The sequence below is a fragment of the Neopelma chrysocephalum genome, unplaced genomic scaffold (genome assembly GCF_003984885.1).
Source record: "Neopelma chrysocephalum unplaced genomic scaffold, ASM398488v2 Primary Assembly neopelma1_43, whole genome shotgun sequence".
Lineage (NCBI taxonomy): Eukaryota > Metazoa > Chordata > Aves > Passeriformes > Pipridae > Neopelma > Neopelma chrysocephalum.
The window spans coordinates 17,720,162-17,733,992 of NW_020897702.1; the positions used below are offsets into that span (position 1 = coordinate 17,720,162).

The following is a 13,831-nucleotide window of genomic DNA, read 5'->3' on the forward strand; positions in this document are numbered from 1 at the left end:
ACATCATTCCAGTAAGCCAGTGTCCTAATCAGATCTCTCCTTGTTCAGTATCTCCACATGATGTACAAATCTTATATGACACACTGGTTTTGGTACGTCATTTCCTCAGTGTAAATAAAACTCGTCATTTCGAGTTAAAATTAGGGAAGTTTTCTCTCTGTGTGTAGTCATCAACCTTAACCTTAGCTTTGTCAAATGTATTCCATCCTGCTACCATGCACCCTGTGACTTCTCACAGCCCAGTGCTGCCAACCCTTATTCCTTATGGCCCTCCCTGGGGGTTCAGCACACATCAGTAGAAGCTCTGGGGGACACAGAAATGGGAAGCACAGACAATTCCGAAGCAGCTGCAACCTCCTATTCCTCTTATCACTCTCTTCAGCAGGCAGGCTGTCGCTGCTCTTGTTTCCTCAACCCCATCACTGCTGCCACATCAGCCAGTACCTTTAGAGACAGCAGGTCTGTCTGGAAGAGGCTGGACAGCATGAGGAACTGATAGCAGCAGATCTGAGCGGCCTGCATGAACACCAGAAGCAGAAGAAACAGCTGGAGAAGCTCTCTAGGTGGTGTCAGGTCCAGGTTCCCCAAATGCACAGCTCTCGACTGTGCTGATCAGCAGCTCTAAACCTTGTGTCCGTAATAAAATGCACCCTAAGACTTCCACACAGAAGCACAGCCATGGGATTTGGTGTGAGCACATCTGCTCATGCAGTTTTTGGATCATTTGGGAATCGGTTAGAAGTGCTAACAGAAATGAACAAGGCTCTGCATCATGCTCCACACCCAAAACAAAACAACTGACAGAAATAAAGATGAACTACAACATATTTAATCCTGAGAATCAAGTATGCTTTAGGGTTTGATCCCTCCCATGGATGCTACACTTCAGTCAAATCAGGAGCAAGGGAACTGCCGAGAAGATTTTTCAGGAACACCTGATCTATATCCCACAGTTAAATAATTTTTGGCACTATGTTCCCAATTTTGATAACTACCTTTGGCAGCACAGTTTTCTAAAATCTTAACAGTAATTTTACAAACCACATGCAAAAGTAAAAAACCCAAACATGTACAACCTAATTTTTCAATTTCTTCAAGGATAATAAAGGAAAAACGTAAAAATTCTATATGCATAAAAGCTTCATAAGGCACAATGAATAAGGAAATGTTGGAAGGAGAAAAGGGATTTCCCATGGACATTCAATATTATAACTTAGAAATCCAGCTGGTGATTACAACTGGATTATAATGGGCAGTTTTTCATGCATCCTGTTTTGCCTGTAGAAAAGAAACGTTTGCACATTAATCCGTTCAGTGGTGCAGACAGAATACTGTCACTTTTTTCATTTATGAATTTCAAACAAACAGATATGATTTTTGCCTTCTAATACTGAACAGTTTCATCTCAAATTTTAAATGGTGTTACATTTTTAAGTTATGGTGTGAAAGTTGAAAAGTGCTTTTGCACATTGGACTGCTGCCTCCATATTTTGAAATTTCCAGTAAACAACTTGCTCTGCTTTGATTTTCACTGCCAAATTCATACTTCTCAAACATAATACAGTCAACTTTCGTTCATATTCAACTTTTTTTCTGGTTCCCTTTCTACTTACACACTGTGCAAACATTCAGCAATTTTCTGGAAAAGCTAAAAAAAAATAATTAGTATGACTCGATGATTACATGTTTCTTCTGGAAAAATTAGTTTCATTTGAATAATGTAATTTCCCATTTTCAGACTAAGGAAATTATAATTACAAAATGGAATTTAATGAAAATATCTCCCTTGAGCAAAAACATTTTCCCTTTGCATAAAGCTCGATAAAAATATACGAGAGAAAAAAAGGTATTTTCTTATTTTTCCCCCGGCTTCTTACACAAAAAGTCAATTCTGGAAAGTGTTTTATCTATAAATTATCTAGCTTAGCTTTAACTGCATTTCCACTGAAGCCCAAGGAGTACCTCATCAATAGTATCACAGGACACTGTACACCAACATAAAGTTCACCGTCATCAAACAGATGCACTTCCTCTCAGTTCCTTTCTTGATAATCATGGTTACTTCCTCTCACCACTTATCTTGCTGATTCTCATCTGGTTCTCTCTAGCCCCTGAAGTGGTTTAACTGATAAAAGATCAGAGCGAATATCTGAAGAAAAAAGTAAAAGTTTTTCTACCACATCAGTGAGCTGAACTGGCTCAACACAAGATATATCAGATACAGAAATTACTAATATCATTCACAACAGAGGTCATTATGTCTGCAGTTGTCCTGGTATTTTGCACTGCAAATAGTACAATTAGTTGCACTATAAAATAAAACATCATTTGATTTGTCCATAATTCACACCATTTAGTGAGTAATTACAAGGATGGAGATTCCACAGACTCTTTGGGCAACCTGGTCATGAAAACATAGAAAATTAAGTACCCTTCACTAAACAAACAAACAAACAAACAAAAGAACTAAACAGAGAATTTGGAAGGGCTGCACACATTCGATGAAATCTCAGGTACATCTTCAAACACCGATGCAAAGGTATATTACTTTGTTGCAAAAGGGAAATTAAGGGAACTTCATCAGCATAAAGAACACTTTACAGCACAGCTGGGATTCCAGGGTCAGTCTAGGTTTATGTTCCAGATTGAATGCTGTATCTTCAATAGACAAAGTTATCTAAAAATTTGATCAAATCAGATTACCATGAAAAAACACTAAGGTTTCTATATTTAAAACCCTACATACTGTATCATCCAGCTGTGGCAATGCCCAGATCAGTCCTCATTTCCAGTATCATGACTGACTACAGTATTTTATTTTTTATTATCTACTTATGTATTATGTTTATTTTTATTATATTTATTATTATTTATATATTCTATACATTTATATAATATTATTTAAATTTTATTATTTTATTTTTAAATTGAATTCAACACAAGTATAAATTGCACCTCCTCATACTGAACATACTTAATCATCAACGCTCAAAACAATGTTTACCTGACATTAAACCACACAAAGAAGGTAAACAGAAACATGCATGAGCAACATAATATTCAGATATATTTATTCTATTCAGAATAATAATGTATTAACACTTTGTATATTATGTGAAGTTACTATTTCTTGAAAGGAACAAAGGATGACGTAACCTCTCCACAGCTACCCAGTAACAAATACTGACATCATGTGAATTTCTCTAGATTTGATAATCTTTAATAGAGAAAATCCAATGAAAAACAACTCAGCCAAAAGGACATTCTTGTGAGTCACTTCTATTATAAGGCTAAGTTATGACTGAAGCAAAGAGAAAAACAGAGTGTTTTTTCAAAAATAGTTAATTTCTGGCTGGGCAAGATTTAAGTTCCCGTTCTCCTTTAAAAAAAATACTGTAATGTAGGTATGTAAGTTATATATAGTCCAGCTCTCTTCACTTACATGAAGACAGTACATCTCCCAAGAATTTATAAAGCATTATATTAATAAAGTATTATATCACTTGTAAATAAAAAAGAAACCAAAAGATACAGATATAATCAGCCTTACTTCTCCATGTCTTAAAGGTGTGATAGTTCCTCTTGCTACTGCCATTCGGAACAATGTTTCTGTGGCCTGCATCAACAAACACACACACAAATTCGTTACTGAAAAAACAGACAATGCAGCTCATGAAGATTTGTTTCAATTCTTATAACATTTTTTAAATTTTCTGTTACTTTCAAGCACCTATTTTATAACTGAATCCCTCGAGTAAGTAAGTTAGACCAATCTGCACAGCTTAGGCAAAAGTTTATTGCAAGGTGAGACCTGTATCAAGGATTTTGGTCTCAGCAAAAGCAACCACCTAAACAGTGCACAGTCCTCCCCAACACTGCAGCAGTTCCACAAGACTCTTTTTGCAGGTCAGAGACACTCAGCCATACAATGGTCTTCCAGAGGCTACCAGGTAAAAGTGGCATACTGAGGGAAAAATAGCTATATGGTATTTCTCAACTCACGAAGATAATTTTTAAACTCTCAATAATGGTGGCATCACAAAACATAACCCCATCATGTGCAAATGACAGGGAACACGACTTTGGGGAAATCTTTAATTAAGTTAAGCTTTAATTAGGTTGCATACCTTTCTGTGTTAGTTGGTCCATCCTTTCTTTAATCCAGTGGGAAATTAGCATGTACTTCTGACACTATAAATAGATTACTGGCTTAATGCAAACTATAATAGGTTCTGTACCACCATTCTTTCTACAAGATGGTTGCAAAAAGGCATGAAAAAATTCACAGGTTACATAAATTCATGGATTGGCACATCAGAGTACACGTGAACAGATTTGTTTTAAAGACTTGTTTCCATAGCAAACAGTGAAGCCGGTTTCAATTTCAACTGTAACAAAACATGGTTCTAATATCTGGTTCTAATTAAAAAAATACTCCAACATTTAAGGATCTATGCTAAGGAGCAGTTAGCAGGCTGTTTGGAAAAAAAAATACCACATTTAGAAAGTTTATAAATAAAAGCAGTTTGCAGTAGCTGATCATCTTTCTAAATAGTGATTTAAAAAATAAGCAGCTCAATGCTTCCATGACTGCACAACTTGCAGAGTTCCTGCTATACTACCTTGTGACAGCTGTATCTCAACAAACGTAATATCGAAGACATCTCTCGAGATTAATTCCTCAGTCTTCCTAGACACAGATTATGTGGGTTTTACCCTTTTCTAAATAACTTTCTGCAGAAAATAACTTAATAATTAAGACCTTTTAACTACCTTATGTTCCGCCCACATACCTATAAGTGAATGTCTGCACTCCAGAACACTGGGCTGCAATAGCTATTACTTCATTTACAGTCACGAGGATGCAAGGCAATGCCCCACTGAATTCTGTTTCTCAACCCTTTCTTCTCTGAGAGATGAAGTGAACCCCATACAGCCTTTTGTATTTCCCAAAATCGGTTCCTTTCACCAACATTTTTAGGGATGTTTCAACCGAATTGAGCATTCTGTCAATAAAGTTAAGCTGCTTTCATTTCTTTTGAAAACCACTGGTGTGCATGACTTTCTTTTCAATCTACTTGTAAAAGCTCTCCTTTAATATGCTTGTACTCACATCGTTAATGCCAGATGTCAAAGCCATTCAGAAACAAGGAAACATCACGGCAATAGCAAATGTAGCATCACAGATGTCCTCCTGTGGGCCACCCTTCATGTGCCGAGCATCACTTAGAAGATTAGCACTACAATCACAGCTTCCCACCAAAACTGCATGGGAGGATGAGGCCACCTATAGCCATTCATGGACTGACAATGACAAGGCCAGAGAAAGAGTTATTGGGGTTTTAGGCAAGCAAAATCCAAGAGGATGCTTAAAGAAGTTTATCTTTCAAAGGCATAATGGGCCCAAGTTTACTATTGGTGTAACCTTTAAGGTGAAGGAAGTGGACACTGGCAGAAAATACTTCAAGCCCGCATTCTTTTGACAAAGCAAACTAGATGTGAACAACACATTGAGATTTAAGTAAGGCAATGATTTATAGGGAAAAAGAACATGATGGAACTGTTCAGAAAGTTTTTTAACACCCTCACAGGACTATAACATCACACAGACTAAGGATAAAAGTAATCAGCTAGCAAAATTTTGCCAGTCTTTAAATATATGTGTAACACTTCTGTTTCTTCAAAGTTTCTGCACAGTCTTCAATTTCTATCTTTTTCCTCTCTGCTCTGTAAATGCAGATATAAACAGAATTCTACTGGGGCGTGTCCAAAGAAGGGCAATGGAGCTAGGAAAGGGTCTGGAGCACAAATCTTATGAGGAGCGGTTGAGGGAGCTGGGGCCGTTTACCCTGGAGAAAACGGGGAACCTTATCACTCTCTACAAAAACCTGAAAGGAGGCTGTAGTGAGGCAGAGATCAGTCTCTTCTCCCAAATAACAAGTGATAGGACAAGAAGAAATGGCCTCAAGTTGCAGTGGGGGAGTTCAGATTGGATATTATGAAAAATTTCTTCCTGCAAAGGGTTGTCAATCACTGGAACAGGCTGTCCTGAAAAGTGTTTGGGTCACCATACCTGGAGGTATTTAAAAGATGTACGGATGTGCCACTTGGGGGCATGGTTTAGTGATGGACTTGGCAGTGCTGGGTTAAAGGTTGGACTCAATGAACTTAAAGGTTTTTTCCAACCTAAAGAATTCTATGATTCTATCTGGTCCTGCTCAGGTCCCCTTGGACCCAGGTTGCCTAAGCCTGTTTTCAACATCTCTAAGGTTGAAGGTCCCACAACCTCTCTGATCAACCTGTTTCAGTATTTCACATCAACGTTTTCAGTGACAAGTCCATAAAAAAAAAAATGCAACTTACAGATGACCTGTAAATTCCCTGTGCTTCCCAAAGAAGCATAGCCCAATTTCTCAAATTCTCTACAAGTGATGGAAATGCTTTGGGCCAGTCAAGTGGAAGGCCACCCTGTAGTTTTCTAGCTGTGACAAGCCAAGACACAAGGAAATCCAAAAACACAGAGCATTCTGCTGGCATTCAAGCTGCACATGTTGGATGTGGAGGAATAAAAGCATTGGTGTGGAGAAACTTAAAATATAAATTTACAACTTTTTTTTTAAATGTTAAAGACAAACTCCATCATCCTTAATGCTCCATAAAGAATATAGGAAAAAAAAGCTGCATGAATGAAGAATCCCACATCATCAATGAAAAAACAATAATTTGCTTCCACATCTCATATACTTTCTGAAATTCTGTATGTGATAATATCTTGCTGAGAGTAAGAGGATCCCTACAGGACATCAAATCTACTTTGACTAAAAATCTAGGTTACTGAACACATCTTGCCTGGTCTATTCTTGATATCTAATTTCAAATCTACTAAGGTTATTAAGTATAATAATAGTCAATATTCATGTTGTATAATATTCTCATACAACTTATTTCAATACTGATTAAGTTTAAATCCCTCGAACATAAATGTCCTAAAAAATTTAAATAATGCACTAAAGATATTAAGTATATTGAACCAGGAAGTTTGTTTATTTCATTGTATTAAATCTGATAAAAATATTCAGAGTACTGCTGACACAAATCAAGCCAGGAAAAATTGTCCATTTAAGAAATAATAATACTTTTCTCAAAGACACTGCTGACTAGGAACGTAGCTCATTTTTAACTGCTTTTGCACTAAATATTACATTATAATCAGATTATTTAGGAAGCTGTAAAAATTTCAGATTTATTTGCATTGAGTTCACTGTGAATAAGCCTGAAATAAGAATCATTACAGGCTGAGGCAATGACTTCAGATACTTATACTCAGCGATGGGAGTGAGAAAGCAAATTATGAACACATAGTTTTAGTGATCTCAGTGTGAAATAAATGTGTTGCCAAGTTGACTGTTACTGAATCCTAAAATTGTTCTTCATTATAAAGAATGTACAGTGTGTTACATTATGTGAGAGGTGAAATGGCAGCCTAATGTATCTGACCGCTTTGTAACACCATGCAAGCTCTAATGTCATCTCCAGACAAAGATGACCAACTTTTCCCACTCCAAAAATAGAAGTTGCTTCTGATCAAATTCCTTGCAAGTGGGTTTAAAAAATATGTTTAAAAAAAGAGAGCAACCACTTGTACACAGAACTAAAGTGGAAAATAATTGTGCATTATTGATGGAAATGGTAGCAAAACAGAAAAAAACCAGTACTTTAGATTCCAGATGTTTCTAATTTTCTAGGTATTCACAAAAATAAAATGGTCTTATAATAATTTATCAAAATAGTTACTGTTTTACCAAACTTAAACCTGCAAATACAAGCAGTGGAGGAGATTGCTCATGCAAATCCATGAATTTAGAAAAGCATGCTGTTTAATCACCTGACAACTTTTGGCATCTACTTCTAATTGTGCATTAAAAAAACCAAAACAGAAAACAAAACTATTTCATTAAAATGAAAATGGTGCAAATTGTTTATAAGAACAAAAATGGATGGAATACCACAGAAGACATTTTTTCCACTATGAGGTTTGTTGGTCTTGGATACAATAGCTAACTGACAGCTCTGGCCTGTAAAATTTGTGCTTCTTCATGAAAAGCAAATTACATAATAAAAAGGCTTTTGACAGATGATCCAAAATCATCAATAACATCTTTCAACTTGATTACGTATGAACTATTGTTATAGCCCATATTAGCTCACCATCACACAACTTTTGAAAGTAAGATTGAGTGAGATTCAGAATGGTGAGATTCAGAAGCAACAACGAATAGGAAAATGCACAGAGGTTTCTGAATTTTTTCTCCTGAATTCTGTACACAAAATGTCAAGTGTAAGGGAACCTTACTCCAGATGACAGATTTAACTTTACCGAGAAGTTTAATTATTGTTACAACTTTTGATGAAATTACTACAATACCAATACAGAATGTGCTCCCATCCTATATATTTTATAGATTTAAAATATTTTTAAGATATGTTAAAACACAATACTGAAGCTGAATTAAAGCTTTTAAAGAGACAGATATTTAAGTTCCTACTTTCTGAAAAACCATAAAAAATTCAATTCATTCCACTTTACAGATGTGAATTTCATGTACCTCCATCTTTTACTTTTTAAAAGGAGTCTGAATGTGTCCACCTTCATCACTGAACTGTTGAAACCTTACTTGTACAATGAGTAGATCAGCACATATTTGACTTCTGCGAGACACAAGTTCTTTCCAGACATCCATTAACAGATCAAATACTTTCTCACCTTTAACTTCTACAAAAGCAACTTAATCGTGAACTCTCTAAAGACTAAGCAATTTAAACCCCATGATAAAGCATATTTAACAGAGTTCATTAAAGCCTTGCATCCGTTTTCTGAAACTTCTCTAATTTTTTCCCAAATTCAGCTTTCAGAACATCCAGAGAAAACATTGCACCAAACGCCCACCTTTGCATTCCATAATACTTGATCTCCCTTTCCTCTGGTTACTTCCACAACATTTGTAAAAACAAAGCACACACCTGGCCGTGTACCTTATACAGCAGAAATACTATATGAAAACTGTTCTTCTTTCTCAAACGATAAATGAGTGCTGATCCCCTAACTAGATGTTTGGGGATTAGCAAAACTCATCACTAATACAGCATAAATAAACCAGTATTAAAACTAACAAGAGTAATAGCACAGTAACTCTTTTTGACTTAAGTCTTGCTCCTTCCTGAGAACATCTGCAAATTTGTCATGTAAACATAGGCTCAAATTTACAAACAGTTCAGGGCAATTTCTATTACACTTACAAATTCCATTTGTGCTCATCCTGCACTTTCAGGGTTAATAAACTCCTTTATGAACTGATCTACCTCTATCCTCTACACAACTAAACTACCCCGATCTTCCTCCCTGATGCAGTTCTGCTCGGGAACCTCACCCTCTCCTTAAAAGGGCTTTATAATTTAAAGCTGCAGAACACACTCAACAAATGAACCAAGCATAAAAATAATCACACAATGTGTGCTGCTAAGAGGGTGAAATGAAAGCATTTGTATTTATTTATCTTAGTCTGAACTCAGTCGTCTGCAGTTGTGGTATATGTAACATTTTCCAAGATTATATTTTTTTTTTCTTCTCCTGACTTCTTCTCTACCTATTTTTCTCCTTTTCCTTCCTCCCACCGCCCAGCCCAAAAAATGCTTGGTATTTACATTGGAATTCCTGGTCCCAGTCTGTAACTGACTTTCACCTTTCTCTAGTTTTCTCTGCACAAAGGATTGAACAGTTCAACACTGCAATTAACCACATAACAGAAAGCCAGAAAAAAAAATTAAATCCAGCAGTATAATGCTCATGAACTGAATTACCCACAAACCAGGCCAGCAGCCAGCATGGGAAACTGGAGAAATAGGCCATTTAATCTCCTCTGCCTCAACAGAAATGCCAGACAAAAGAGGTCCAAGCAAGCCTGCCCTGCCACCGTCACAGAGCAGAGGTTTCTGCATCTGAGAAATGATCCACTGAAGCCAGCTAAAACGTTCATTCTTTCCAATCACACAGCAGAAGGACAGCAAACAGCTGCAAGCCAGCCTGCAGAAAGCACATGACAATTGTCAAACATGGTTTTGATTAGTAATGCTGCCAGATAGAATAAAAGATAGTGGCCGAAAGACCACTCTGGCCAGAGCAGGAATATACAAGCACACTTGCATGTAGTCAGTGCCCCTCAGGATTTGGGATCAGAGAAATCTTCAGATTTTCAGCTCTAAAATGGTTAGAAGGAGATATGCACCCATCATGCATCACCTCCCTCTATCCCATTTGAAACTGATCCACGAGGAACTTTGCTGCTGCCTGGCCAGAGGCTGCTGGAAAAACAATGTGCAGAAGCAACAGGTCTAATCAGGTTTGATGCAGCCACTAAGTTTCAGGATAAAGGGGTAACAACTGCCCTGAGCTCAGAACCATAATGAACTCCAACACTATACTGAATAGTTTGGGTTGGATAGGACCTTTAAAGAAGTCCAAACCCCCTGACATAGGCAAGGATACCTCCCACTGAACCAGGTTGCTCAAAGCCCCATCCAACCTATCCTTTAAAGACTTCCACAGAATGGGGCAGACACATCTTCTGTGGACAACCTGTTCCAGTGCTTCACCACCCTCACAGCAAAGAATTTCTCCCTAACATCTAATCTAAACCTGCCCTCTGTCAGTTTAAAACCACTGATCCTTGTCCTAGCACCACAGACACTTGTAAAATGTTTGTCCCCACCTTTCTCATAAGTCTACTTCAAGTACTAAGAGGCCACAGTGAAGTCTCCCTGAAGCCTCTTCTCCAGGTTGAACAACCCCAACTCTCCCAACCTGTCTTCACTGGAGGGGTGCTCCAGCCCTCTCCTCATCTTTGTGGACTCTGTCCAACAGGTCTATGCCCTTCTTATGTTGGCAGCCCCAGAGCTGGATGCAGCACTCCAAGCGGGGCCTCACCAGAGTGAAGCAGAAGGGAAGAATCACCTTCCTCAACCTGCTGGCCACACTGCCTTTGATGCAGCCCAGGACACAGTTGCCTTTCTGTGCTGCGAGTGCACATTGCCAGGTCATGTCCAGCAACACTCCAAGTCCTTCTCCTCAGGGCTGCTCTCAATCCATTCTCCGCCCAGCCTCTATTTGTGCTTGGGATTGCCCCGACCTGGGTGCAGGACCTTGCATTTGGCCTTGTTGATCATCCTACAGTCATTACTACATCTTTGCTTGTCCCTTCATTTTGACTCCTTGCTGTGACTTTATACCACCTAGTCCTGGTGGTTTGAAGAGCATTGGTGAAAGAAAGCAAACAGACAAGAAGACAGGGTGTACGACACAGCAATGAGCACCAGGATGTTCCCATGGAATTCATTCCCAAGCGATCATAAACAAGTGAAGCCAAACTCTTTTGCAACACAAGTAAAAGCAAACTAAGGTGAGCTTTCATGGTCCACCTGTAGCTTCTCAGTGAGTTATTGGGACAACAAAGAGCAAAATCAAAAGATCCCTGATCCCTATTCTCCACTCTAATCCCTGAAAAACAGCAGATTTAAACATCAGCAAGCTATTGCAGCAGCCTTGGGTCTTGTCACATAGACATTCACTCTGACCAGTAAATTAATGAGAGCCACATATTTAGACAGCTTTATTTCATATTATCCAAGCACACGTTCTGGAATTCCAGACTAATTTAAATAGTCATTTACAATTCCTTTATCTGCCTTCATTGACCAGAGTTTCTTGTTAGCATGAACTCTGAGCAGGTTCAATTCAGAACAATCCCTACAAGCTTTACAAGATTTACATTCAATATGTTTCACAACCACAGTCCTTTTTCTTTAGGGGATTACCTCACCTTTTACATTTCCCACTGGAAGCAATTTTAAGTAGTAGTTCTCAGTATTTGCAAATCAAACAAAAATTTCTTTGTCTCAAATAGGTTTGTTACCACGTATTGTAATTTACCCACTGCGCTATGAGTTAAACTAATACAAAACTAATTTAAAAAACATTTTCAAACTAGTGATTTATCATGACTACAGTATAAACAGCACTATAGATCACACTGACTTTGAAAGAGACACTCAACTCACTTCCCAATGTTATTGTTTAAACGTGTGTATGTCACACAATCTTTCTGAACTAATTAGGAACAGAATACACAGGTTAATGCTACTTAATTTTTGGTGCAGCTTATAAAAATGCCTCCCTACTCTGCCTAGAAAAGTTTCACTGATATTAGACAACAGCTAAATTGCTTTTGATGAAGAATACATCTATTCTGGTGATGGCCTAAGAAAAAATGAATTGTGATTTTATTTATCACATGCTGTTATCCATAAAATAATTAAATAAATCAGATGCTGATTGTAACTGATTAAAACCACTTAACACAAAATAATCAGCAAGAAAATTCAGAAAGGGGAACGGTAATTAGCTACCAACATCATGTAGCACCCTCAAGTTTTTTTTTTAATCAACTTTTTTTTTTCTTTTAAGGAGAGCTAAAAGTTTCAGAGCTTAGAACAATATTTTGAGAACTGGCAGAAGCACTGTTCTCAAGAAAGCTGTTCTTATTTTGGCCATGAGGAACTAGCAGAAACCCTCACTTGCAGGCTGCATAACACTCAGTTCTCAAGTGAAGCCATTTCAAATAATGAGCAAGATTTCTTCTTCCCAAGCATCTTTCTTCAAAACTGACACAACAGTACCTCCAGGTCTGAGAATCGCCTTCTCTGCCAAGCAGTGCAGGGCCCACAGCAAAGCATGCATTCATGGTGTTTTCTCTTTTCAAGAAAGGGAGGAAGCTTTTATCACAAGACCAATCTCAGGAGGAAGCCACACTTCTTCACATACAATATCGGAAGGGCTACATCTGTTCTCAACACTAAGGCTGTTAACAGAAGCCATGGTGCAATTGTACTCCACAAGCCCTGCTTTTTAATAAATCAAGGTTTTGAGGTAACACCCACCCACAATCATTAAAGCATTATGCACATATACAATAGCAAAAAGTAGTAAAATTTGTCAAATCTGCTCAAACAAAAGGTATGAGAATTCATGACCTCTAATTTTGCAGCTAAACAATTCTATATTTCAAAAAATGCAGGATTTATCAATGTACTGAATAAGTCTCTCCTACATGCCAGGAGCTGGATACTCCTCTTTCATGCTCTTGAACATTTTCCATGATGGGAAGATAGCTGGCCTGACTGCAACAGATGAATTACTACAGCCAGCCCAGTCACAAGACAAGAGGACAAACACCAAATGTCAAAGCAGAAGAAAGCACCTTTAGGAAGCTAAACTAGTAAAATGCCCTTAAAAATCAAGGTATCAGCTAGACTCAGACTCGAGCCACCTGAGATGAATTTGGCTACAATCTCTGTGTCCTGAAACACATTAGATCCAAAGACATTTTCAGTCAGAACTGCTCGACAACATTGCAATTGCCAAAATTACTGTAGTGAATTGACTTCAACACTATGAAAAATTCTTGCCTGGTGTACAACGATCTGGTAATTACTGCCAACTAGCTTTGTCATCCTAACAATAACTGGGCACAATTTTACATGGGAAAAAAAGTGTAGCCTACTCTAATGCAAGAAGTATGGGACTTGATTTCTATTCTCATGTGTTGGTGGTCTCAGGAGATATAAGACTTTCATCAAAATTTGGATGGTTGCTATAGACAACAGTAAAAGAAGGAAATAAAGCCACATGACAATCCACGCCAGGTCTGTAAAACCCTGCTTCACTTTCTCTAAAATTTGGAAGGCAAATCAAGAGGAACAACAATTACATTATTGGTAA

The 13,831-nt window shown here is 37.7% G+C and overlaps 1 protein-coding gene across 2 annotated transcripts in view; it reads right to left on the bottom strand.

Moving 5' to 3' along the window:
• The window catches only part of TMEM135 (transmembrane protein 135), a 168,803-nt gene that overhangs the window by 96,865 nt on the left and 58,107 nt on the right, over positions 1 to 13,831 (bottom strand). Inside the window, exon 5 of one of the 2 annotated variants that reach the window (XM_027677472.1) lies at positions 3,551 to 3,616. The exons of the other annotated variant lie outside the window; for it this stretch is intronic. Within the exon in view, the coding sequence (XP_027533273.1) occupies positions 3,551 to 3,616 (66 nt within the window). The remainder of the gene's footprint in view (positions 1 to 3,550; positions 3,617 to 13,831) is intronic. 2 annotated transcript variants of the gene reach the window in all.